General features: G+C 43.8%; 1 protein-coding gene across 6 annotated transcripts in view; it reads left to right on the top strand.

The window, feature by feature from the left end:
- Nucleotides 1-23,051, top strand: part of stard13b (StAR related lipid transfer domain containing 13b) — a 126,567-nt gene extending 103,516 nt beyond the window's left edge. For 5 of the 6 annotated variants that reach the window (XM_084322950.1, XM_084322949.1, XM_084322952.1 and 2 more), the window contains 13 exons: nucleotides 2,840-2,911; nucleotides 5,357-5,438; nucleotides 7,976-8,039; nucleotides 9,152-10,521; nucleotides 10,721-10,891; nucleotides 11,075-11,234; nucleotides 13,600-13,798; nucleotides 15,706-15,919; nucleotides 17,832-17,946; nucleotides 19,804-20,025; nucleotides 20,497-20,714; nucleotides 21,181-21,357; nucleotides 22,124-23,051. In XM_084322950.1, coding sequence (XP_084179076.1) covers nucleotides 2,840-2,911; nucleotides 5,357-5,438; nucleotides 7,976-8,039; nucleotides 9,152-10,521; nucleotides 10,721-10,891; nucleotides 11,075-11,234; nucleotides 13,600-13,798; nucleotides 15,706-15,919; nucleotides 17,832-17,946; nucleotides 19,804-20,025; nucleotides 20,497-20,714; nucleotides 21,181-21,357; nucleotides 22,124-22,241 — 3,182 coding nt within the window. In that variant the 3' untranslated portion in view covers nucleotides 22,242-23,051. Of the gene's footprint in view, nucleotides 1-976; nucleotides 1,107-2,839; nucleotides 2,912-5,356; nucleotides 5,439-7,975; nucleotides 8,040-9,151; nucleotides 10,522-10,720; nucleotides 10,892-11,074; nucleotides 11,235-13,599; nucleotides 13,799-15,705; nucleotides 15,920-17,831; nucleotides 17,947-19,803; nucleotides 20,026-20,496; nucleotides 20,715-21,180; nucleotides 21,358-22,123 lie in introns of those variants that run through there. The other variant, XM_084322954.1, reaches the window with a different exon arrangement.
- Nucleotides 23,052-24,557: the final 1,506 nt, after the last annotated feature.

Here is a 24,557-nt window from a genome sequence, read left to right as displayed (position 1 = left end):
TTACCACACACATGTACTGTAGTTGCAATGGTCCTAACTCTGTAAAGACATTGTTTTATGATAAGGAATTAGGGATAAATATTGGCATAAATTATAGCCATTATAGCATTTTAGGAGTATTTTTTGTATGTGTGTATTCTGATTGAGACTGATTCTTACTCCAGTTTGGAGACAAACTATTTCATTATAAAGCATATTAGCATTTGAGTGAATAATTGTTTATTTGCTTGTTTGTTTGTTTGTTTTCCTCTCGCTTCTCCTATACTCCTATACTGTATTTTTGGTTCTGGAACTCTGGAACTGTTTTAGCCTCTTCTTGTAAACCGGAATGTGTGTCTCATTAGCTGTGTGTGACTCAGTCGGTCAGTCTGTCAATCTGTCAGTCTGTCTGCCTGCCTGCCTGTCTGTCTGTCTGTCTGTCTGTCTGTCTGTCTGTCTGTCTGTCTGTCTGTCTGTCTGTCTGTCTGTCTGTCTGTCTGTCTGTCTGTCTGTCTGTCTGTCTGTCTGTCTGTCTGTCTGTCTGTCTGTCTGTCTGTCTGTCTGTCTGTCTGTCTGTCTGTCTGTCTGTCTGCCTGTCTTCCCGTGGCAGTAAACGGCAGCTACAACCATTAACATTAATGGAAGAGTGGCGATGGCCGGTTTCCTCTCGCGGTTAAGTGGCGGAACTTCCCTGACCTCAGGGGCTCTGGTCTGGAGCCTGGAGATGTCATGTGCTGTGTGGGTCAGCAGAGCCCGAGAGTGGGGGGGGGGGGGGGGGGAGACAGAGAGAGACAGAGAGAGAGAGAGAGAGAGAGAGAGAGAGAGAGAGAGAGAGAGAGAGAGAGAGAGAGAGAGAGAGAGACAGCTGCCGGGGATAGACATGAGTCTGGGCATCTCAAGGAGTCAGCTGGGTTTTGCTTATTTAAGTGGTTTCTTCTCTATTAGTATATGCCCTAGGATACAATGTGGATACATTCGGTTTCTCTCATGGTCGGTCATCTCTTTTTGCTACCTTTCCGTTGCAGTGGTAGATGTATAGAGGGCCTGCTGTAACGTCTACTGACCAGCATGGACCTCTGTATGGCGGCTTTCCTCTTGATTCAGGCTTTGTTCTCAGTTTGGACCCTGTAAGTACCATACAAAGCGGGACCTATTGCAGATGGTTATGTAAGGTCTCATGCCCCTCCATGTGAGAGTTGAGGAGCAGGGCTAGGCTACCTCCGCCTAGTAGAGTGTCTGATATTTGGAGGGTTTATTTATTAGGATTGGGATTTATGTTTCCCTCGGGATGAATAAAGTATTTCTATTCTATTCTATTCTATTCTATGTTGTATTTAACCCCTTTCACTACCACATTACAGAAGGTTAACCTCTCACTACCACACTACAGACGGTCTGTAGTGTGGTAGTGAAGTTAACCCCTTTGTAGTGTGGTAGTGAAAGTGTTAGCACGTTGTAGTGTGGTAGTGAAAGGGTTCACTTTCTGTAGTGTGGTAGTGAAAGGTTAACCTTCTGTAGTGTGGTAGTGAAAGGGTTAACCCCATTGTAGTGTGGTAGTGAAAGGGCTAACACGTTGTAGTGTGGTAGTGAAAGGGTTAACTTTCTGTAGTGTGGTAGTGAAAGCATTAACCTTTTGTAGTGTGGTAGTGAAAGTTTTTTTTGTATACACTTTTTTTGTGCAATCCTTGATCATTTTAGAATGCATATCTTGCTGTAACGTGCATTTTAACAATCCTCAACAGGACGGTTTCAGGCGGAGAGACGTCCCAGTCCTTTGTGTTTCTCATATTTCTCCCATGAGGAGTTGCACTTCCGTGATGCTTGCTACGATTTTGTTTCCCATGTTTTGTTGAACTTAAAAAGCTCCAATACGTGATTTGTTTGCCCACATCAATGTGTGTGGTATATTCACATGCAGTCTTGGAAGAGTTTGATCTCTAGGCAGAAACATACGCTAGTTGGAACTTCCCTAACCCCACTGTAAATCAGAATACACATCTGTTATAGTGTTGTCACGATACTGGAATTTCGAACTTCGATACGATACCTTGAAAAGTATCGATATTCGATACCATTTTCGATACCACGGGGGAAAAAGGGTAAATCTTAAAAAATACAATTTTATAAATGTAGCTTTTGTTGCTGGTTGATTCTCCTCAGCTTCTCTCTGGTACTATAAGAGAAGATATATAACACTTTTAAAACCCTTTGTTTATCTTTAGATCACACATTTAAAAATAACTGTTCATCTCACTTCAATCATTTTTATTGCAGAACATGGTATTTTCTCAAGCAGACAGATGTAAACACTGTAATCTGTGTTGCATGTACCTGACAAACTGAACTGTTTGTATTACAGTCATATTCCGACTTAACTGAATGCACATGTGTGTGTGTGTGGACTACTGTACTATTACAGGTATTGAAATGAACAATGCAACTTCCTTATATAAAAAAAGAAAGAAAAAAAAATCTTTTTAAATAATTAAATATCGATATTTCGGGAAATGATTATTGAAACCGTTTTAAATATTCAGAATCGATATGTATAGATTTTTCGATATTTTTGACAACACTAATCTGTTATACTCCGCTGTTCACAAACATCACTAATGTAAAACAAATCTTTAGCGGCCACAGAACATGGCAAAGCACGATTGGAAACTCACATCCATGCGTCGTCTAGTGTCCGTCCTTGTGTCGAGAGCTCTTGTCAATCGACTGGGAGAATGAAAACACGTCTCTGTTCTCATTTCAGATGGTCGGTGGTGGCAGGGCTACCCGTTTTGTTTACATTTGGGTAGCTCATTCTACCTTTAAGATAAAGACTGACAAAAGCGTTCCTTTTGCTGTGTTTCAGAAATCGAGGCGAAGGAGGCGTGCGACTGGCTGCGTGCAGCAGGATTCCCGCAATATGCTCAGCTCTTTGAAGGTAATGTATGTCTGAAGCATATGTATGTATGTAGTTGTATATATTCAAGATTCAAGAGTTTTATTTGTCACATACACAAGACATGCAGTGAAATGTAGGTGGCCATGCCCGCCTGGATTGTGCAAAATACAAATACTGTAAATAAAATAAAAAATAGACATGATAAGAGAAGTCGTAAGAATAAAATACAATAATATACAGTAAAAATATATGTGTATATACAGTGTATATAAAATGGCTAGATGATGAACTATACAGGGTAACCTACAGTTTTGTTCATCAAAGTGGCTAATACTAATAAGGAATGAATAAAAAACGTTTCGTTAACTAAGTTCATTTTTATTATTCATTATGAGTCTGACCATAAAGGGAGTAGGTTGTTTCTAAATGAGTAAATTATGATGAGGAAAAAGGGGTGGGGTTAAGTGTATACTTCTTCCCACTCCTTTTAAATGACAAAATTCAGTTAGACTTTTGTGTTTTTTATATATTTGAATGGCTTATGGCTCTATCTGTAGTACTTGTTGTCTGTTTGTTGTTGTTGCATTATTTGAAATAAACTTAAATACAAATAAAAAAAAAATACAAATAATAATGAAAACACCCGGAAGACCCACCTCATGTCTCCCACCTCGCATCCGCAACGCTTTGTCACGTGACACAGAGTATAATGAGGTAATACGCCAATGAACCAAAAGAAAGGACATGAGTAATGAACTTAAAAATGGCACTTTAATTTCTATTTGAATGTCTGCTCTGTGAAACGACGCACTGTTGAATGTGGCTTTGATGTGGTTCTTTTCCCTTTTAAGAGGAGGACTGAATAATGGAGCGTAGCGTTTCCCTCGTCTGTTACCGTACCACACTGCTGCACACTCCAGCTTCGTTTATACAACTGTCCTCAGGCGCCTGATGTCTCTTTTCAACCCGCGAGAGAGGCCGGAAAGAGAGAGAGAGAGAGAGAGGCCGGAAAGAGAGAGAGAGAGGAAGAGAGAGAGAGAGAGAGAGAGAGAGAGAGAGAGAGAGAGGGAGAGAGAGAGGAACCTTGTCTGCTTTTACGTCCGCTCTGTCCTGAACTAGAGTTACTACGCAAACATGCCCAGCAAACTACAAGAGAGAGGTCATGGGAAAAGTGGATTTTTATCATAGCTCTCGATATTCTTTTTTTTTTGTGGCTCTTTTCCCCTTTAGAACCGTCCTGGCTTCTGAGCCAGGCCTTTTGATGTCTACACACAGTGCCGTTAAATCTCCCAGTGACAGGGATTGTAGGTGATTGTAAAGGAAAGTACACTGACACCAGATTTCTGGGCTGTTTTATTGACGTTAGTTTTCGACCAATCAGTGTGCAGGGAGAGTCACTACTACAGTCGAATATAAGTAGAATAAGTACAAGACTTAAAAAGGGGGGAAGAAATTAGTTTCAAGGGCTTCGGTTCTGATGATGCTGGCCATTTATTAAAATTGCCATCGATGACGAAACGTTTTCATTGAAGAACAGTCGGGTTTTCCAAGAACTCCCCTCAACTAGAACAGACGGGGGGCGCTGCCGGGGTCTGTGTTTTCACTCAGATAAACGTGCCGTGGTTTTTCCCCTAAAAAGTGAGCTGGAATGCTAGATTCACAAGGTCTGGATTTAGTCTCTTGAGGTTATGTAAGAGAGGGGGGCCCATGCCCGAAGCGAGCCGTAATGCCTGCACAAGCCTGAGCGCTGTTATTTGGGCAAATCCTGTCTCTCCCCATTAGCATCATTATGTCTAAAACAAGTATGAGGTCTTTCTGTCCTTGGATGTCTTACTGGAAAAAAAAAAAATGTGGTTGAAAATATATACGGCCCACCCCTTAGCCCACATCATCTTATTAGGGTGATAATGTTCACATCTGTCAAGGCATTGGAATGCTGAATCCTTTATACATTTTTTTTTATACACAAAACAAGACAAACACAATACAGTAATAATAATAACAAGACCTCACAATACCACAATAATAATAACAATAATGACATTAGCAATACAATTCTTTTACTTTTTTCATTATAAATAAATAAATAAATAATAAATAAATAAATAAATAAATAAATAAATAAATAAATAAATAAATAAATAAATAAATACAGAACATAAAAAAAAAACATAAAACATCTACTTATACTATTACAGACACCACAATAGACACCACAAAAGACATTTCCTCCCACCCCAGGACCCCCCAGGACCAACACCCCGACCCGCTCCGCCACTAGATTGTGGCCTTTACTTTCTTGACCGCTAATCCTAATAATAAAAAAATATATATATATATATATTATATATATATAATAACAGCGCCTACTTTTAATACATTTGAAAGTATCTTGCAAAAGAGATACTTGGTCTCGATGGGATTTTGCCTGGTTAAATAAAGGTTTTATTAAATAAATTCATGGATTTTGTTTCTTTCCCTCAGATTCCCAGTTCCCCATTGACATCTCTCCCGTGAAAAAAGACCATGACTTTCTGGACAAAGATCTCGTGGAACCTCTTTGCAGGTAACCAGTGAACCCGGCTAGCCTTACTGTACTGACGTCGCAGTGATTCACGGTGGAGTAGTTCCGTCACAGTGAATACCCTTTAGGTCTGAGTGTGACAGATGGCCGTAGCCCAGTTGTGAGTCACTTGATAGTAAGTTGATGCCAACAAGCACTCAGCTCTCAACTCGCTCCAGGGAAGTGCAGTGTATTCAGACCTACTTCTATTTAGGGAAGGACAATCTGATCCCTACCGGTCGGGGTTCCGTTTCTTCCTTGTGAGAGTATTGTGTTGTTTTGTACACATCAATCATCTTTGGGTCATTTCTTTTGTTTTTCAAATGACTCATGACCTTAAACAAAATGTCAAGGACAAATAATTACTTTGGATGAATAAGAAACCATTATGCATTTTTGAGTGGTTTGCCGCTACTATTTAAAATATATCTCATGACGCGTAGGCTACATGTCTTGACACAATGGGATTTATTAGTATTATTTTGGGGGTTATAAATATTAATATTATTTGATTATACTTCCCTTCTATTATTATAATTGTATTTAAATGTTTTGTTATTATTTTATAACTGCGATAAACATATAGAGTACAGAGTCAACGTCTGACAACATGTCACTATTAGCTTCTAGGGAAAGACAATCTAAGCATTCTCTAACATTTCACCATTAGCCTACTTCTATTTAGGGAAAGACAATCTAAGCATTCTCTCAAACAGAGATGAAAACAAGTTACCAGGGTCACTATGGCGACCGGGAGGAGAGTAGGGGGAGCATGAGGCATGCCTCGCGCAACTCAATATACTGTGACTCTAAACAACCCTAAAGCCACTCATCTGAATTCCAAAGTAGCAGTGGGATGAATAGCAGACAATAAGAGCCACAACCTGATTCTTGTGGCTTCGAGGTAACATGACATGTGTGGCCCGGTAAACACTTGTATCACACCCTTCATACTGTGGATGGGTTTGATAGAATATGATATTTCCCGCTCTCTACTAGTTTCTTTGATCCCTGACTAGTCTACCCCCATTATAACCACCATATTCAAAGCTCTTAAGGCCTGCAGAGTAAGGGGCCCCAAACCCCTCTCTCTCTCTCTCTCTCTCCCTCATCTCTCTCTCTCTCTCTCTCTCTCTCTCTCTCTCTCTCTCTCTCTCTCTCTCTCTCTCTCTCTCTCTCTCTCTCTCTCTCTCTCTCTCTCTCTCTCTCTCTCTCTCTCTCTCTCTCTCTCTCTCTCTCTCTCTCCTCTCATTTCATTGGGGCCCTATAGCTACAGTAAGAACCCTGGGAACTTGTAGTTTAGCTACGTCCCTACACTACATCTGAAGCTTTTTCCTGCCACAGAATAATACAGAAACTGGTTGTCCCACTCAGTGGCCTAAGGCACAACACTGCTTATTCACATTGTGGATATTGTGGGTTGAATCCGTGGCTCATGAGCTTTGTTGTAAGTCACCCCCCTCTCTCCCATCTCTTCGACCACTCTCCACTGTATACAGTCCAATAGCCTGCACAATGTTAATAATTACATGCAAAAAGAATAAACCATGAAAGATATATGGAGCTGTTTAGTTTACAATGATCATATCACAGATGATCCCTTTAGCCGAGCTGTTTGGTTATTTGGGATTGGTCATCTGTCGCCCCAGTGTTATGATTGGTTCATACGCACACTGCTTTGACTGGCCTTAAATTATTTATACTGTATGTATATTCTGTGTGCCAGCAGCCCCCCCCCCACACACACACGTGCACATACACACACACACATTTAATCTCTTGGCATATGCTCCCAGCTGTCATCGTTTCCATCTTTATTGTTTATGGAAAATATAATTTCTCCATTGTTACTCACAGAGCTTTTGGTGATGAATGAATTAAAACCAACATAAATTCAGTGGAGAAAATTAAACCGTATTTCAGTGGTAATTATTATCCAATGTGTGCGCTTGTAAGCCAAATTCCAAACAGGGACTATTTTTCATGCTTGCGTTTAGGTAACTTACACACAATTCGAGCCTCCATAGAAGATTGAGAAAGCCACTTGTCTGGTTAATAGATCATATTGTTGATTATGGTGCGTAATGGCGTCAATGGATGGGGAGGGTCTGTGGTCAGTGGTTGTCTTTGCATGTCTACAGCAACAGGCAGAATCACAGAAAAGCATTAAAAGTTTGTGACTGGAGCAGAGATTGTTGGGCTCGGAGCTGACCACGGACAACACTTCACTCACACCTCCCTCCTGACCACAACAGGCCAGCCTTCAAGTCACACTCAATTAGACCTGAGCGAGAGAGGAAGAAGTCCAGAGCAACAATTACCAGGCTTAATTGGATTATGGCAGTTATGGAAATGGGCAGATCCTATATATCCGGTATGGTTAGCTCCAGGGCTTGACAGCACAGCACGTGGGAATATAGGGGAAGCTCTGATCCAGTCGAGAAACTCCACTGGTCCTACTGGTCTGGGTTCTGTGAGAGTATTGTGTTGTTTTGTTCAGATCAATCATCTTTGGGTCCTTTTTTGTGTTTTGTTTCCAGACGACTCAACACCTTGAACAAGTGTGCCTCCATGAAACTTGATGTGAACCTTCCTAAGAAGAAAGTGAGTGGAAAACGGTTATTTACTGTTATTACTTTATTCTATTCATATATATATATTTTAAATTGTATATGAATTGGTCTTGTTCATTGTATGCTGATGGGACTATGTATCAGATGTATCCTTTGAGGGTTTTGACGTGATCCCTGCCTTGAAATAGCTTGGTGCCTTGGGTCAGTTCTTGTCAGTGACGTTAGCATATTTACCTCAGTGTCCACATACTATTTTCTTACAAGGTCAGTCTCCGGTAATGTATCTGCTTCCTACAACAACAAAAATATAAGCTACCGTCATCCCTTTAACCTAGATTCTACGATATTTGAGATTTTGCTATTGTCGCGTCTGTGTCTTTTGATGTGGTCTCTTTTCATCTTCTCTCCACGATGCAATGCAGCCTTATATTAGGACTTTTGACCCATGAATAGGAACAGCTGAATAGATTATGTGGTGTTATATCACATTAGCGGCCATAAAACGTTATCGAATCTGAGCAAACGCAACCTCCGGCTATTTCCTGCCGATGTCATTCGTCTCTCTGTTCTGGCATAGGCTACAGTAGATAATACTGTGACGCAACACAGGTCTAACGTCGCAAGCTAGATGAATGGGTAGGAACTTAGATCATCTGGTTAGCGAGGTTAACATACATCGTTATTTTTGTTGTATTTATCCAATTCTGTGGTTCTCAATCTTTTTTTGTTTTTTTAAGAACCGCTAGATTATTATTAATAATCCTCTAGAAATTATTATTATTATTATTATTAGATTGATGATGCGGAACCCCCATTTGATAAGATTTTGTTCTTAGAGAAGATTGTGGTTGTTAGATGTAAATTAAGTCCAGAATTCTATAGCTGTCTATAATGTAGTTGAGGAGTGGAGAAAGTGAAACCTGATAAGAATAGTCACTCTAATATTCTCTAACTTCTAGTGAATGAATTAAACTCTTGACCCATATTTCTGGGAAATACAGACCCCATGGCAACTCGAGTAAATAACGTCCTCTGTAGTAATGGCTTTGACATGACCTCATTACTTACGACATGTCATGAGAAATGATTGTGATGTGAGGAAACCTATTGATTTGCCCTCGTCGATTCCCTGTGTGTGCCCAGAGTGAAGACTCAGATGAAGAAGACGTGTTTGCTATCAGTGACAAATGGACATTTGAGTGGACCAGCCGGCGTTGGTCCAGGCTGCAGGACATCGACTGCCTGTTGGGAGACGGCCAGCCCTCCCGGGACGGCTTGGCTCTGAGGACCACCACCAGCAGCGAGAGCGTCTTGACGGACCTCAGCGAGCCGGAGGTCTCCTCCTTGCACAGCGAGAGCAGCGGAGGCAGCGGGCACAGGGGCCTCAGCACAGAAGACTCGGACGGCTCCAACCGCACCTACTCCGACTCCGCGGCCATGCCGGACTCCACCTCGCTCACCCTGCCCCACATCCCCAACGACATCCCCCACTACGGCTCTCTGCCCTCTAAGCATGGCAGGACGGGCCGCCTACGTGCCAAAGACTTCCTGAAGCGCATGGAGACCCTGCGGTCGCGGGGGACGCTAGGAAGGGGTCGCAAGTCGCTGGTCATCGGCGCTCCGGTGCTACAGCAGGAGCCCCGGTCTCTGAAGACGCTGCGTTGCGTGGAGATTATAAACGGAGACGGCGGGGCCTTGGAGTCTCCGCCCGGCAGAGTCCCGCCGTCCCAGTCCAGCAGCGAGGGGAGCAGCCACTCCAGCGGCAGCGCCGTCAGCACGCCCAGCCTGAAGGAGCGCAAGTTTCACCGAGCCGACCACAAGCGCAGCGGCATGTACCTGGAGGACGTGGACATCTTCGCCGGGGCCCAGGTGAAGAGGGTGGCGGAGCAGAACCGCAGGAATGAATTCTGTTCCTACGAAGACCTGGTGGTTCATATCCCCAAGGACCACAAGCCGGGAACTTTCCCCAAAGCACTGTCCATAGAGAGCCTGTCGCCCACCAACGGCGCCTCCATCAACTGGCACACGGGCAGCATGCACCTGGACTCCCCGGCGTTACTCCCCAGCGCCAGGGAGCAGCCGAGACCCGTCACCCAGTGCTGCACCAGGGGCAGCCGCGTCAGCGTCTACGACAACGTCCCGGGCTCCCACCTGTACGCCAGCACCGGAGATCTGATGGACCTGGAGAAGGAGGATCTGTTCCCGCATCTGGACGACATCCTGCTGCACGTGGACGGCCTCCAGCAGATAGTGGACCACTGGTCCAGGAATGTGCTGCCCGGAGGGGAAGGACTGGCGCAGGGGGAAGGGGAGGGGGAGGGGGAGGGGGAGGAGACAACGGGGCTCCAGTCGTCCAGTCAGATCACATTAGACTTTGAGGGGAACTCCGTGACGGAGGGTCAGACCACCCCCAGCGACGGGGACAGGGACAGAGTGTCGCTAGAGGCCGACTCCACACGGCTCAGGGAGAGGAGGGACTCGGGAGTCGGGGCTTCGCTCACGCGGCCCAATCGGTAAGGTTGACCAATTTTTTGCCTTGATATGTGATGAAAAATGCTTTTTTCAATTTATCATTGAAATATAAGCTGGACTTTAATTATCAAAACTTTAATTTCATGCTGTCGATGTAGCTACAAATAACTAGTCTTTTAACAGTGTTTTTCACTAAAAAACGTAGCTTTATCTCTAAAGTGCGTCTTGTTTTGCCTACAGGTTACGATGGCCCAGCTTCCAGATATCCAATCGTCTCAGCCACTCGGTAGCTTCCCTGCAGATTACCAACCAATCGGCAGGCCAACTGAGTTTGTTGCAGAAGTTTTCTTTACTGCGTCTCACTGCCATCATGGAGAAGTACTCCATGTCCAACAAGCATGGCTGGACCTGGTGAGTGTCACACAGTGCTTTTGAGCACGGTTGGGAAATTAAAGGGCCACTTCGCCGATTTTCAACTGTAAATCAATCCTATAGTTCTGTCGTGAGGAGGATGGGTAGCTCCACTGGATGATGTCAACAGGAGGATTGCCATGTCCGATGTGTTGAAGATGTTATGTTGATGTTCCTCGACAGGTCAGTGCCAAAGTTCATGAAGAGAATGAAAGGGCCGGACTATAAGGACAAGAATGTGTTTGGTGTGCCTCTGATAGTGCACGTCCAGCGCTCCGGACAGCCCCTGCCCCTCAGCCTGCAGCAGGCCCTGCGCTACCTCAGGAGCCAGTGTCTTGACCAGGTCAGTCACCCCTCTCTCTCTCTCTCTCTCTCTCTCTCTCTCTCTCTCTCTCTCTCTCTCTCTCTCTCTCTCTCTCTCTCTCTCTCTCTCTCTCTCTCTCTCTCTCTCTCTCTCTCTCTCTCTCTCTCTCACACACACACACACACACTCACAATCTCACAACAGGCCCCGTCACATAGAATCTGTCACAATTTACAGAATGCAATGCTTAAAGGAACACACCAACATTAGGGGAGTCAGACAAGAAGATAGATACCATCCTCTCTGTGCCTTCATTAGAAAGCTATCTACCTGCAAGCTAGCCGCTAACCTAGCTTAGCACAAACTATTTATGGAAGCAGATAGGCCTACAGACCACTAGCCTAGCTTAAAACTGTGTTTTTGGCCAACAGCTAGGCTAGCTGATCCATATCCGCTTCTATTAATTTGTGCTAAGCTGGATAACTTTCTACTGAACGCACAGAGAGCGTGTTCTTGTCTGACTCTGGAGAGGATGGTAAAGCGCATTTGCCATAATGGTGGCCTGTTCCTTTAAGTGAAGTGTGTGATCCTCAGTTTTGCATATGCACATATACACTCATACAGTTACAACCAGCAGTAACATAAACAGTGATGTATTGTGAGTAACTGTGATGAAAGGTTGCACTTCTGCACACTGACCTCTCGGGTAGGCCTACAACATGTGTACTATTTGTTTTGTGCTCTAAAATACCCTTTTCCCCCTTCAATTTAAAATTTGTAAATACTAATTACAATGAAATCTATCCATTATTTATGTAACCAACTACCATTCAAATGACTGATGACAGTAATGTTAACATGCTGCGAGATGATATCTAAAAGCATAAGCCCCCCGCCACCTGTGTGACAGGCTGGCAACCCTACATAATCAATGATATAGAAAGGTTTGTGCTGGTGTACTGTGGGCCAGATGCGAGAGGCCAGCATAATAGTCCAATGTAATAAAGAAAAGGCCTCCACACTGAAATTATATAGAAACGAAAATAAAAAGATAATTATCTAAAGTTAATAATAAGTTTAAGATAATTCTAAAGTGACACCAAGAAAAGTTGACCGTTTCGGTCTTCAAACCAGTTTTTTTGCTTCCAGAGCAATTTTTTTTGCTTCCAGAGAGCCTCTCTCTCTATATATTTCTTGGTCAGTGTGCAGGCCTTTTTTGTATTACAACCCTACATAATCTACATAATATTATATAAAAAAAAAAGTGTAAGCGCTGTGTAGTTACAGTTTTGTAAATAGTTAGTTCATGCAAACGTGGACGGGGAACATTTCCCGTTTTTAACACTTTAACCGCCGAAAACACCAGAACTCGTCATTCTCCGCCATGCTCATTCCGCCGAGGACGCCTTAACTCGTCTTTGATGTCAATATTTCAAAAATCTGTCATCGAAATCATATTTCCTTTCCGGGGCCCTGAGACACAAGTGTGATCTCCTCTCAACTCTCTAGCGGTTCAAGAGCGCAATCTGGTGGCCGATCGGCAGATCGCCAACCGGATATTAACCTTTGAACCAGTAGTACTCATGCAAATGTGGTCCGGCCACTCTCTATAGCTCCCGCGACTCCATCTTGAAACACTGGATAATAGATCGCTCGCCCTAACTCAATAAACAACGTTATTTGGACGTATATACTATTATACAACCTGGAAATGGATCGGGCATTTCTATATCCCATAATCGAAAACGGTCTACTCCACGCTGATCGTCCAACGGCGCGAGGAACATACGGTAAGATTCAGCGTTATATTCTAACGTGTTCAATATAAACTGCTATGATGAACATATGACCCACTCTGGATGAATCATCTAACGTTGCCCACGGAATTATAAACGATCCCCCGCCCATCCGGTCATCATCAGATCATACGTAGATCATTCTAGAAGTACGTCCAGTTGAAATCTTTCATCTCGCGCCGATCGCTACCAAACTGTATTTCATCATCATTATAATGCATTTAGGGCTATAAATCACGTTCTGAAGAAAGCTGCAGAAAACGATAAAAACATACTTATACTTTAGACCATATTTTAGTATGAATATGTGAATGAAAAAGTTTAACGTTGCTACACCCTGAACAATACATATAGGACATTGAATGGGCCATAATAATGGCAATGTAGCAATAGAATTTAAAAAGTTATAGCCCTGCAAAGAAGGGGAACTTCTCCATAGACAAATAGAGCTGGCGAGGGATGGTAAATTATGAATTTAACCCATGGCGATCAAAGTGTTAATCTCGTAATCCCCCGCGCCGTATCGCCGTGCGTTGTTATCTAGCACACTGCGTATGGCTAAAGTATCACATCAAGTCACCATCGACACTTCCGCCCTCTCCCTCTAGGTGGGTCTCTTTCGTAAGTCGGGGGTGAAGTCTCGTATCCAGGCTCTGAGGCAGATGAACGAGAGCTCTCCGGATGACGTGAACTACGAGGACCAGTCTGCCTACGACGTGGCCGACATGGTGAAGCAGTTCTTCAGAGATCTACCTGAGCCTCTGCTCACCAGCAAACTGGGGGAGACCTTCCTCCATATATATCAATGTAAGGGCTCTGGCTGGTTTCTTTCTCTTGTCTCTCTTGTCTCTCTTGTGCCTCTCATACTGAATGTCTCACTTAATTTCCTTTTGATTGGCTGTTTCTCTGTGAATCTGAAGACCTGAGGTACCATTTGTACCATTTGTACTCACGATGATGCGCGTTAAAGGCCCAGTCTGTAATTTATGTATTTATTATTTAGAGTTCGAATGGTAGATGTATTATAAGCCTTTTACCCAATTGTTTATGATAATAATTTAATTATTAAGAATTGCAGCTCAAAGTGCTTCACAGCAGTAAAAAAGACATATGCATAAAGTGCAGACATAAGATTAGGCATAAAATAAGCATAAAATAAACAAAGTCAAAATAAGGCATAGCATTAAATCACATAATGTTTCATTATTAGGATCTAACATCTTAACACAATCTGCGCCAACAACGTTTATATACGTGTTTGGTCGACAACCGTTGAACGCCAACCATGTATATCGTTATTTGGTCCGTTAAAAGGCATACTGGGGGGAGCTCCAGTAGCTCACCGCGTATCTCGGCGCTATTTCGGCATCGGGGACAACCGTGCGCGTCACGGATCTGGGGTACACGAGTTCGACTCCCGGACTCGCCGTATTTTCTCAGAGTGTCTTCCCCTGATCTATATCCCATTCAACCTGTTTCTGTCGGTCATGCTTGGAAAAAAAAAAAAAAAAAAAAGGCATACTGGGACCCCGAGGGTGCAGTACCGGCCAGATCCAGACCGTGTGTTATGTTATGTGCAGTTTTTTAGTACAGGGAAGCCTAGAGGTTCACTCGGTCGCATTGAAAAGTGTCCGGGACACGCGATGCATGTGTTGTGCCGGATTATGTCGTGGACCAGATGGACATCAGATGGACCAGATGGCGATCAAACAATTGGAATATTCTTTTTGGAATAGCCCCGGTCAAAGGTAAGGACTATCTGACGTCAATTCCAGCTTGATTGTACAATGTTCTCATACGGATCCAGCTGATCAGTGTGTGTAGTGTTCACAACGAATGCCGTTACTGGCAGTCAAAGCATCAGAAACGACCCCCCACCCCTTTCATGCATTCATGATGAAACAGAATACCTATTATATACATTTGATTTGGAAATAGTAGCCTGTCCAGGGATGAAACGCCAATGCTTTTAGTAGAATTCACGTTGCGCCCTATAACTCAGCCTCCCAGGAATTAGTCCGGATCACTCCGAAACTATACTTATATTCACCACGGGATAACGCGCGAACGTATTCATGAAAAAATGTATTCTTTTTTGCATTTTGGACAGAAGATAGTTACTGTCAAATGACCATAGTATTGTATCCATAGCCTATAATATAGAATATAGATATAGCTCTACAAACAAGGTGACGCACTCCTATCTTTTAAAGCATGGCCTAGCTAGAACAGGATAAGGATAATAGCTGGCAGTGAATGAGTTAATAGGCCTCTTTGTTTACGGTTTGATTGTCACTGGTACACACAAGATAGACATATAAAATCATGAAATTAGACCCAGTATTGATGTTTAGTACTGTCAGAGCCATAGGTCTTTCTCATATACTCCACCATTTTACACACACACAAACATTACAAAACCTTTCCAGCAGATTCAAAATGTATTGAGAACCCATCCTTGTATTTTATTGTAAGAGCTCACTCAACTCATTGGAGAATTGAAGATAAATCTCTTGCATCCTATGGTTTGGCTTCCATTGGTAGGACGACCCAATTGTTGATCCATTTGGATTGCACTATTCTCTCTCTCTCTCTCTCTCTCTCTCTCTCTCTCTCTCTCTCTCTCTCTCTCTCTCTCTCTCTCTCTCTCTCTCTCTCTCTCGTCCACTAATGCAGAGCAATTCTTAAATTTTTTCTCTCTCTGATGCGTTCAGACGTGCCTAAGGACCAAAGGTTACAAGCCGTCCAGGCAGCCATCATGCTGATGTCGGACGAGAACCGGGAGGTGCTGCAGACGCTGCTCTGTTTCCTGAGCGACGTCACCTCCTCCGTGGAGGAGAACCAGATGACTCCCATGAACATCGCGGTGTGCCTGGCCCCCTCCCTCTTCCACCTCAACATCCTCAAGAAAGACAATCTCTCTCCCAGGTAAACGATGTGAACAGAGGCCATGCATATAGACCCTCCCCCCCCCCAGTCGACGTCACCTCGTAGGCAAAACTCTGCTTGCGGAACCAAACCGAGCTTGCATCTTGTGAGGAGAGGAGCGGCTCTGGGGGGGAGAGGCTCTGGGGGGGGAGGGTCTGGAGACATGAGAGTGTTTCATTTAGACGGCCCCTGTAGTCTTCTCTCCCCAAAGGATGTGCGCACGGTTTGGTTTTCGGAAGCAGATATTTGCATACAAATGCGGTTGTGGTTTACAAGCGGCAGAAAGGTCTCACTGATCAGACTTCGGAATTAGTTCAGCGTCTCTCTTTTCTGTGGGGGAGTGAGTTGTGTAGTGGTGGAGGTGGTGGTGGAGCTGGAGGTGGTGGAGGTGGTGGTGGAGGTGGTGGTGGTGGTGGTGGTGGAGGAGGTGGTGGAGGTGGTGGTGGTGGAGGAGGTGGTGGTGGAGGTGGTGGTGGTGGAGGAGGTGGTGGAGGAGGTGGTGGTGGTGGAAGTGTATTCAATTATCACACACATTCTCATCCTTGTCTCCAGTTCTGACGAGTACATACCGTACATCCTCCCTTCTATCGAATGCCCCATATGATGATCTCCTTAGTAGCATGCCTCAGTATAAATAGATATAAACCAGGTCGCTGAGTTTGCCCAGGCCCCCAGGCGTGCAGTAGATCCTGTTTCTAGGTTGGTGTGAAAAGAGTCTGGTACTGGAATAAAAAAAATAATGGTATTCTTTTACAACTCTGTGGTTTATATGAGACCACGCTGTGTACAAACAAAACAAACCTCTCTAATTTACCACGTTGAATTTATAGCTTAAAGCCCCAATTTGGATTTTATAACGTGGGTTATATTCACATACTTCCATGAAGAGGTCGATTTGTAGATGGAAAACTGTGCTTTTCGGAACGTTCCGTAACCCGTTGTAAATCAGAATATGGGTCTGTTTTACCCCAGTGTTTACAGACATCGCCAATGTAAACAAACCTTTAAAAGCTACAAAACACAGTAAATGCAATTTTAAAAACTCGTATTTACCTGTTGTCCAGGGTTAGCTCTTGTATTAAGAGCTCAGCCAATTAACCCTTTCACTACCACACTACAGACGGTTAACCTTTCACTACCACACTACAGACGGTTAACCGTCTGTAGTGTGGTAGTGAAAGGGTTAACCTTCTGTAGTGTGGTTGTGAAAGGGTTAACCCTTTGTCGTGTGGCAGTGAAAGGGTTAATTTTTTTTTTTTTTTTTCACTTTTTCTCCTCCTATTTTTCTTGTATTTTCCTCCCATCCCAATTTTAGTCGTTATGCCAATTCCCCTCTCCCCTTCCTGGTCGTTGCGCGCATTTTCCCCCTACTTGCCGGTCTAGGGAGCCCTGAAGTCTATCACATGCTTCCTCCGATACATAGGAGACAGCCAGCAGCCTCTTTTCACCTGGCAGCGAGGACTCTCATTGGGAGAGTGTAACGCGTGGGAGGGCACACTACCTCACCCAGATCCCTTCCTCGCTGTGCAGGCGCCCTGACCGACCTGTAGGAGTCGCTGTTTACAACGACCAGATTACCACCCACCGGCTTCCCTCCCGCTGACACTGCCAATTGTGTCAGTATGACGACCGGCCAAGCCGGAGGCACCGCTGACAGCTGGATTCGATACCAGCGGTGGTAGGCAGACGCTTAGTCCGCTGCGCTACCCGGCCGCCCGGAAGGGTTAAACCTTCTGTAGTGTCGCAGTGAAAGGCTTAACCATTTGGTAGTGAGAAGGGTTAACCAGAGAATGAAACGTCTTCATTCCTATGGCTGTGGAGCTGAGGAGGGAGGTTTATGAGCCGTCTTCGGTTGGGAACTTGGGACTCCGCCGGGTCGATAACAGTTTTTCCGTTCCCATATAATCCACAGGGCCATGCAGAGGAAGTACGCCACCGGCAGGCCCGACCAGAAGGACCTGAACGAGAACCTGGCTGCCACACAGGGCCTCGCTCACATGATCATAGAGTGCAACCGGCTGTTTGAGGTGCGAGACCACTCAGTCACATGATTTTCTTCTTCTTTAAAACAAGTCCTCTCTCCATGTAGTATTTTCTCTTTATTGACAGTTGGAAGTTGGAAGGCTGAGAGGGGCACAGAGTAGTGAGACACTGGAGAGAGGGTTATTTATGGAGACAGTAGGAAGGCTGAGAGGTAGACAGAGTAGAGGAGACACTGGAGAGAAGGTTCTTTATTGAGACAGAAGGAAGGCTGAGAGGGAGACAGAGTAGAGGAGACACTGGAGAGAGGGTTCTTTATTGAGACAGTAGGGAGGCTGAGAGGTAGACAGAGTAGAGGAGACACAGGAGAGAGGGTTCTTTATTGAGACAGTAGGGAGGCTGAGAGGTAGACAGAGTAGAGGAGACACAGGAGAGAGGGTTCTTTATTGAGACAGTAGGGAGGCTGAGAGGGACACAGAGTAGAGGAGACACAGGAGAGAGGGTTCTTTATTGAGACAGAAGGAAGGCTGAGAGGGACACAGAGTAGAGGAGATACAGGAGAGAGGGTTCTTTATTGAGACAGAAGGAAGGCTGAGAGGGACACAGAGTAGAGGAGATACAGGAGAGATGGTTTTTTATTGAGACAGAAGGAAGGCTGAGAGGGACACAGAGTAGAGGAGACACTGGAGAGAGGGTTCTTTATTGAGACAGAAGGAAGGCTGAGAGGGAGACAGAGTAGAGGAGACACTGGAGAGACGGTTCTTTATTGAGACAGAAGGAAGGCTGAGAGGGAGACAGAGTAGAGGAGATACAGGAGAGAGGGTTCTTTATTGAGACAGTAGGAAGGCTGAGAGGGAGACATAGTAGAGGAGACACAGGAGAGAGGGTTCTTTATTGAGACAGTAGGAAGGCTGAGAGGGAGACAGAGTAGAGGAGACACAGGAGAGAGGGTTCTTTATTGAGACAGTAGGAAGGCTGAGAGGGAGACAGAGTAGAGGAGACACAGGAGAGAGGGTTCTTTATTGAGACAGTAGGAAGGCTGAGAGGGAGACAGAGTAGAGGAGACACAGGAGAGAGGGTTCTTTATTGAGACAGTAGGAAGGCTGAGAGGGAGACAGAGTAGAGGAGACACAGGAGAGAGGGTTCTTTATTGAGACAGTAGGAAGGCTGAGAGGGAGACAGAGTAGAGGAGACACAGGAGAGAGGGTTCTTTATTGAGACAGAAGGAAGGCTGAGAGGGACACAGAGTAGAGGAGACACTGGAGAGAGGGTTCTTTATTGAGACAGAAGGAAGGCTGAGAGGGACACAGAGTAGAGGAGATACAGGAGAGAGGGTTCTTTATTGAGACAGAAGGAAGGCTGAGAGGGACACAGAGTAGAGGAGATACAGGAGAGAAGGTTCTTTATTGAGACAGAAGGAAGGCTGAGAGGGACACAGAGTAGAGGAGACACTGGAGAGAGGGTTCTTTATTGAGACAGAAGGAAGGCTGAGAGGGAGACAGAGTAGAGGAGACACTGGAGAGAGGGTTCTTTATTGAGACAGTAGGAAGGCTGAGAGGGAGACAGATTAGGAGACAGGTTGAGGAGTGAAGGACCTTCCTGCACTAGCAACTAGAGAGAGGTGCAACCATGAGATAATAATAGATGCTGTAGCTAGGACGACCACTCTTGTGTGAAAAACATTCAACGTATCATTCTAATCTAAACAGCATGGATGACATTTCGGTCTGTCGGGGTCTGATGAAGGTCGACAACAGACCAAAATGGCACGTGCGTCTTAAGATTTAGAATGCCACGTTGAATATATCTAATACGGGTGTCGCGCCCGTGTTATGCACTGATGTACTCACGTACTGTATGTTTGCCCAGAGTCTCATGTCCCCTCCTGATACATCGTCCTCTAGATCCCCCACGAGATGGTGACCCAGTCGCGGAACTCGTACGTGGAGGCCGACCTGCACGCTCCCACCGTGGTCGAGCTGTGTAAGCTGCTGGAGGGGGACGACGGAACCTACCACACCCACATGGAGGGGAGACTGCAGAACCTCTGCAGAGAGGCCCGGGAGAAGTCCAAATACTGGTTGTCCTGCCCCAGCTCGGACAGCACAGAGCTCTACTATAAGAAGGTGGGTCTTTTTCTTTTGAAAGCTGAGCTCAAAGGGATCTTATTATTTAGCATAATGTTTCACCAAACACTTATTGTCACATTGTGGGCGGTAATTTTGTCCCTCAGTTTCCCTAAAATGGCATGTTAGCATTCCCCATTGAAACCATGGGACACAACTAGCTGCAAGCTAACAGCTAGTCGTGCCCCATGGTTTCAGTGACCATTTCTAACCATTTCTAGCATTCCATTTTTAGGAAAACTTAAGGACGAATGTATAACCTTTTCCCCCCACAATGTGACAACAACAATTCATCAACAAAATATCCCTTTACAACAATCAGTATAATTGATGTCAAACTAGTTCCAACAATCAATAGCATACTAAATCAACCCGCCACGCATGATTTCCGTACCTCAAAAGTGCTTCGCAGAGGCTTTCAGATCCTCGACCGTGACGCTCATCTCATGTGTCCTTCTGTCTGTGGTCCAGGTGGGCGACGGGAACCCTTTGAAGCGGTGGCGCGTGTCCGTGGAGGTGGAGGCTCCCCCGTCGGTGGTGCTGAACCGCGTGCTGCGAGAGCGCCACCTGTGGGACGTGGACCTGCTGCAGTGGAAAGTGTGCGAGACGTTGGACAAGCAGACGGAGGTGTTCCAGTATGTCCTCAACCGCATGCCTCCTCATCCCAGCAGGGACTTTGTGGTGCTCAGGTGAGGAAGGACACATATACATTTACTACATGCATCCAGGTCGGTGGTTCCCAAGCTGGACCCTTTTCCCAGGGGGGTACTCATCCGAGAGGATTCCTGTTGTTGTTAGATGTGATTTACTGTAGAATAGCATAACGGTCTACACTGCAGCTGGGGAGATGATGAGTGAATGCTATGATCAGAGTAGTAATATACATTCTCTAATTGTGCTAGTAGATGAAATAATAGCGAGATTAAATTATTCTTCATTTAGCTGGGGACCCCTTCAAAATGCACTCAAGGACTTCTTGGGGTCCCCGGGGCCTCAGTTTGGGAACCATCGAACTAGACAATATAAAAGAATATTACCCATAATATTCTTTAATGCACATTAAACAGATCTTTTCATATATGCTTTTTCATTGTGTTATAGTATTCAGACAGAGCATGTGACAATACTCAATACCTGTCTGTATTTTGTTCCAAGGTCATGGAGGACAGACTTGCCCAAAGGCGCATGCTCACTGGTGTCCGTGTCCATAGAACACAAGGACTGTCCTTCGGTCGGAGGCGTCCGGGCCATAGTTCTGGAGTCCCACTACCTGCTAGAGCCCTGCGGCTCGGGGAAGTCCAGACTCACTCACATCTGTAGGGTGGACTTGAAGTAAGTGGACAGAAGAGAGAGAGCCCGTTTGTATTTACTATACGTACAACTTTATTACCTCTTTGGTTGGTTTGCTCAGTGCATTTTTGGAAACAGCCCTACAGTAACACATAGTCAGGCCTAGGAGTGACCACAGTACAACCACAGTCTTCTAGTTGCACAATTGAGTCGCTCCATTGGATCATTTGGGGGCCTCGAGTGCCTTGCTGCCTTGCTCAAGCCTCAAGGGCACTGTCATGGATGTTGTGTAGTGCAGGAGAGAAGCCCTACGACGTGCTTGCGTCACAATCACATCCCCATGCCCAGAATATGATCAGAGATTTGAGCCGACATCCTTTGCGGTCGTTAGCCTGTTTCTCTAGCCACCCCCATGTGTTCCACAACACAGAATAGTAACAAATCTATCATGAAAAATGCATCTGTTCATTTTCATTTTAATATTTAAAAGAATTCTACTTTTCGATGGCTGAAGAACAAAACCTCCTATTTGCTTTCAAATAAAGTGGGGAAAAACCTCTGCTGGTCGGTATTGTTAACACATAATATTGTAATATAGTCCAAAAACAGTGTATTGTATTGGATATCCTTAAAAAAAATTCATTCTGCAAGAAAACAACACAAAAACTAACACTTTCTCAAAAAAAAATTATATTCAGGTTTTGCTTTTCGGCCATCGTTTTTTTATGACTTTAATGAACATGTTTTCATTCAGTAGATAAAACACGGTGTAGTTAGTTGAATATTAATCAAATGTTGTTGTTTTCAGAGGGAGAACTCCGGAGTGGTACAACAAGGCCTTCGGCCACCTCTGTGCTGCTGAGGCCGCCCGAATACGCAACTCCTTCCAGCCTCTCGTCACAGAAGGGCCTGAGACCAAGATCTGACGCTCTGTAGCTAGGCAACCATATCTCTGGTGAGCCACGAGTCGGGGATTGAACTCACGGAGTCAACGCTACCAGGCAGGCACAGAGCAAGACAAGGCACAAGCACTAAAATGTTTTATGCCAGAGCACAATTACTCTGAAAACGATGTTGAGATCCTCTCTACACTTTGCACAATGACAAAAGAGGATTTATTTTCTTTTTTGGTGCTGGACATAATTACCCAAAAGGGGAAATAATCATCCTGCCAACGTTTTTAACCTTAAGATTTTATTCATGTTGATGTTGCTATATTATTATAATTATTATTGTTGTTATTGTTATCATTATTAATATTATTGTTGCCATAATCTACAATGTCTAGGACATTCAAGCTCTTAAGCGCTTCTGGGAAGCATGTATATTTTATTCATCTTAAATTCAAAGCTATATTAGACATACTGTGTTTGTACGCAAGTGTTTGTATATATCCATGTGTGAACACACAGTATACTGTACATGCAAATATGTATATATTGTATATAGTTGAAAGGCTTAATAGTACAAAACATAATTTCCTATATATTGAATCATTCATTGTGTCAACATTCTTGTAAAACATACGGTACAAAATTGTAAGCTGGTTTTACTTTGCTTCAGTGTTGCTGTTTTTGGAGTGGGTGTAATTTTATTATACTTTGACCTTTTATGGTTGTGAAAAAAAGGACACAAGGTTTGACTTGCTCATACCTGCTTTAGGGTACTGAACTGTGCTGCAGAGGGTACTGAACTGTGCTGCAGCCAAGTTCCAGAGATATCATTTTTTTAATAAAACCTATCAAAACAAAAAATGGGTGTATATTTTTGCATTCTGGGTAAAATCCAGTTGGTTTCACTAACAGCTACTATGCAGTCTATTGAGGGGAGTTAAAACACCAGTTCCAGTTCATTAACATGAAGACATGTCAGTTGTACCACCAGCACAATGCCTCCTGGGACATGTTTACATACCACAATCATACCACTCACACCCACTCAACTAATAAATACCATAGTCGAATTTTTCCTGGACCGAGAGAGGCATCTAGCGGCCAATTGAGGAAATGCATGACAGTACTGCTACTCTACAGTATGTTAATGTGTGTAACGTTTAGGTGTTGGCCAACAATAGATACATTACAGACACACAATGCATTACTTGGATTTTAAATATATGAAAAGTTATTCATTCATTATACAGGCAGGACTTCAGACGTCCCAATTTAGCAGCAGCAGCAACAGCTATTTAATGTATGTGTTTGTCCACAAGATGGCCCTCTTTGACCAAAATAGTATGTATCCTTGATAATAACTTTATTTATACAGCACTTAATATTCAAACAAAGGTTACAAAGTGCTTAACGGCAAACAAATACAATATAAAAAGGCACATGATTAACATAACATCATATTAAACAAGTACATAGCCATCAGATTAAACAAGTGCATTGCCATCATATTAAACAAGTACATAGCCATCAGATTAAACACATACATAGCCATCAGATTAAACAAGTACATAGCCATCAGATTAAACAAATACATAGCCATCAGATTAAACAAGTACATAGCCATCCGATTAAACACATTTACAAAATCTAAAAAATACATTTATAAAAATTTAAATGAAATACAAATAGAAAATACAATTTTATAAAAATTACATTTAGACGTGATTCAATCTGCACATATCTTTTCCCCAAATGATACCCAATATTATAGGTTCCCTCACAGATCAGTCAGAATAATAAATAGATCAATAAACAACACAGTAAATCGATAGATAGATCTGCACATATCATGATTATCTTTTTAGAGTATACAGATCATTAGAAAGTGAAGATTTTTGTGCAGGTGTTAAATACAGAACAAAATTATAGTATGTACAGTATGTGCAACTGCAATCTTTCCAGAATATACGGGTTCCTAGTGCAAATAACATTGACAATTTACAGTTAAAAGAAGGGCATGCAAATACACAGAATTACAGTCTATGCACAGGTAGCAGTCAGGACAGGGCTGTACAGTATTGTACAATTAGATAATTTAACTAGAATAAAGTATATGCACTGAGGCTGAGAGTAGTAAACCTCATTAATCCTTGCGGGGAAGTTATTCTCTGCATTTGACCCATCCTGACCGCTTGGGAGCAGTGGGCAGCCACGCGCTCTGGGACCAACCCCAGATAATGCCAGCCCAGCAGTGTTGTAGTATTCGAGTCCGAGTCCTGGACTGATTTTCAGTACTCGTGACTCGACTTGGACTTGAGCACTGATGACTCGGACTTGGACTTGGACTCG

This window comes from Notolepis coatsorum, assembly GCF_963971535.1.
Source record: "Notolepis coatsorum genome assembly, chromosome: 1".
Classification (NCBI taxonomy): Eukaryota; Metazoa; Chordata; class Actinopteri; order Aulopiformes; family Paralepididae; genus Notolepis; species Notolepis coatsorum.
This window is presented reverse-complemented; position numbering and strand designations above follow the sequence as displayed.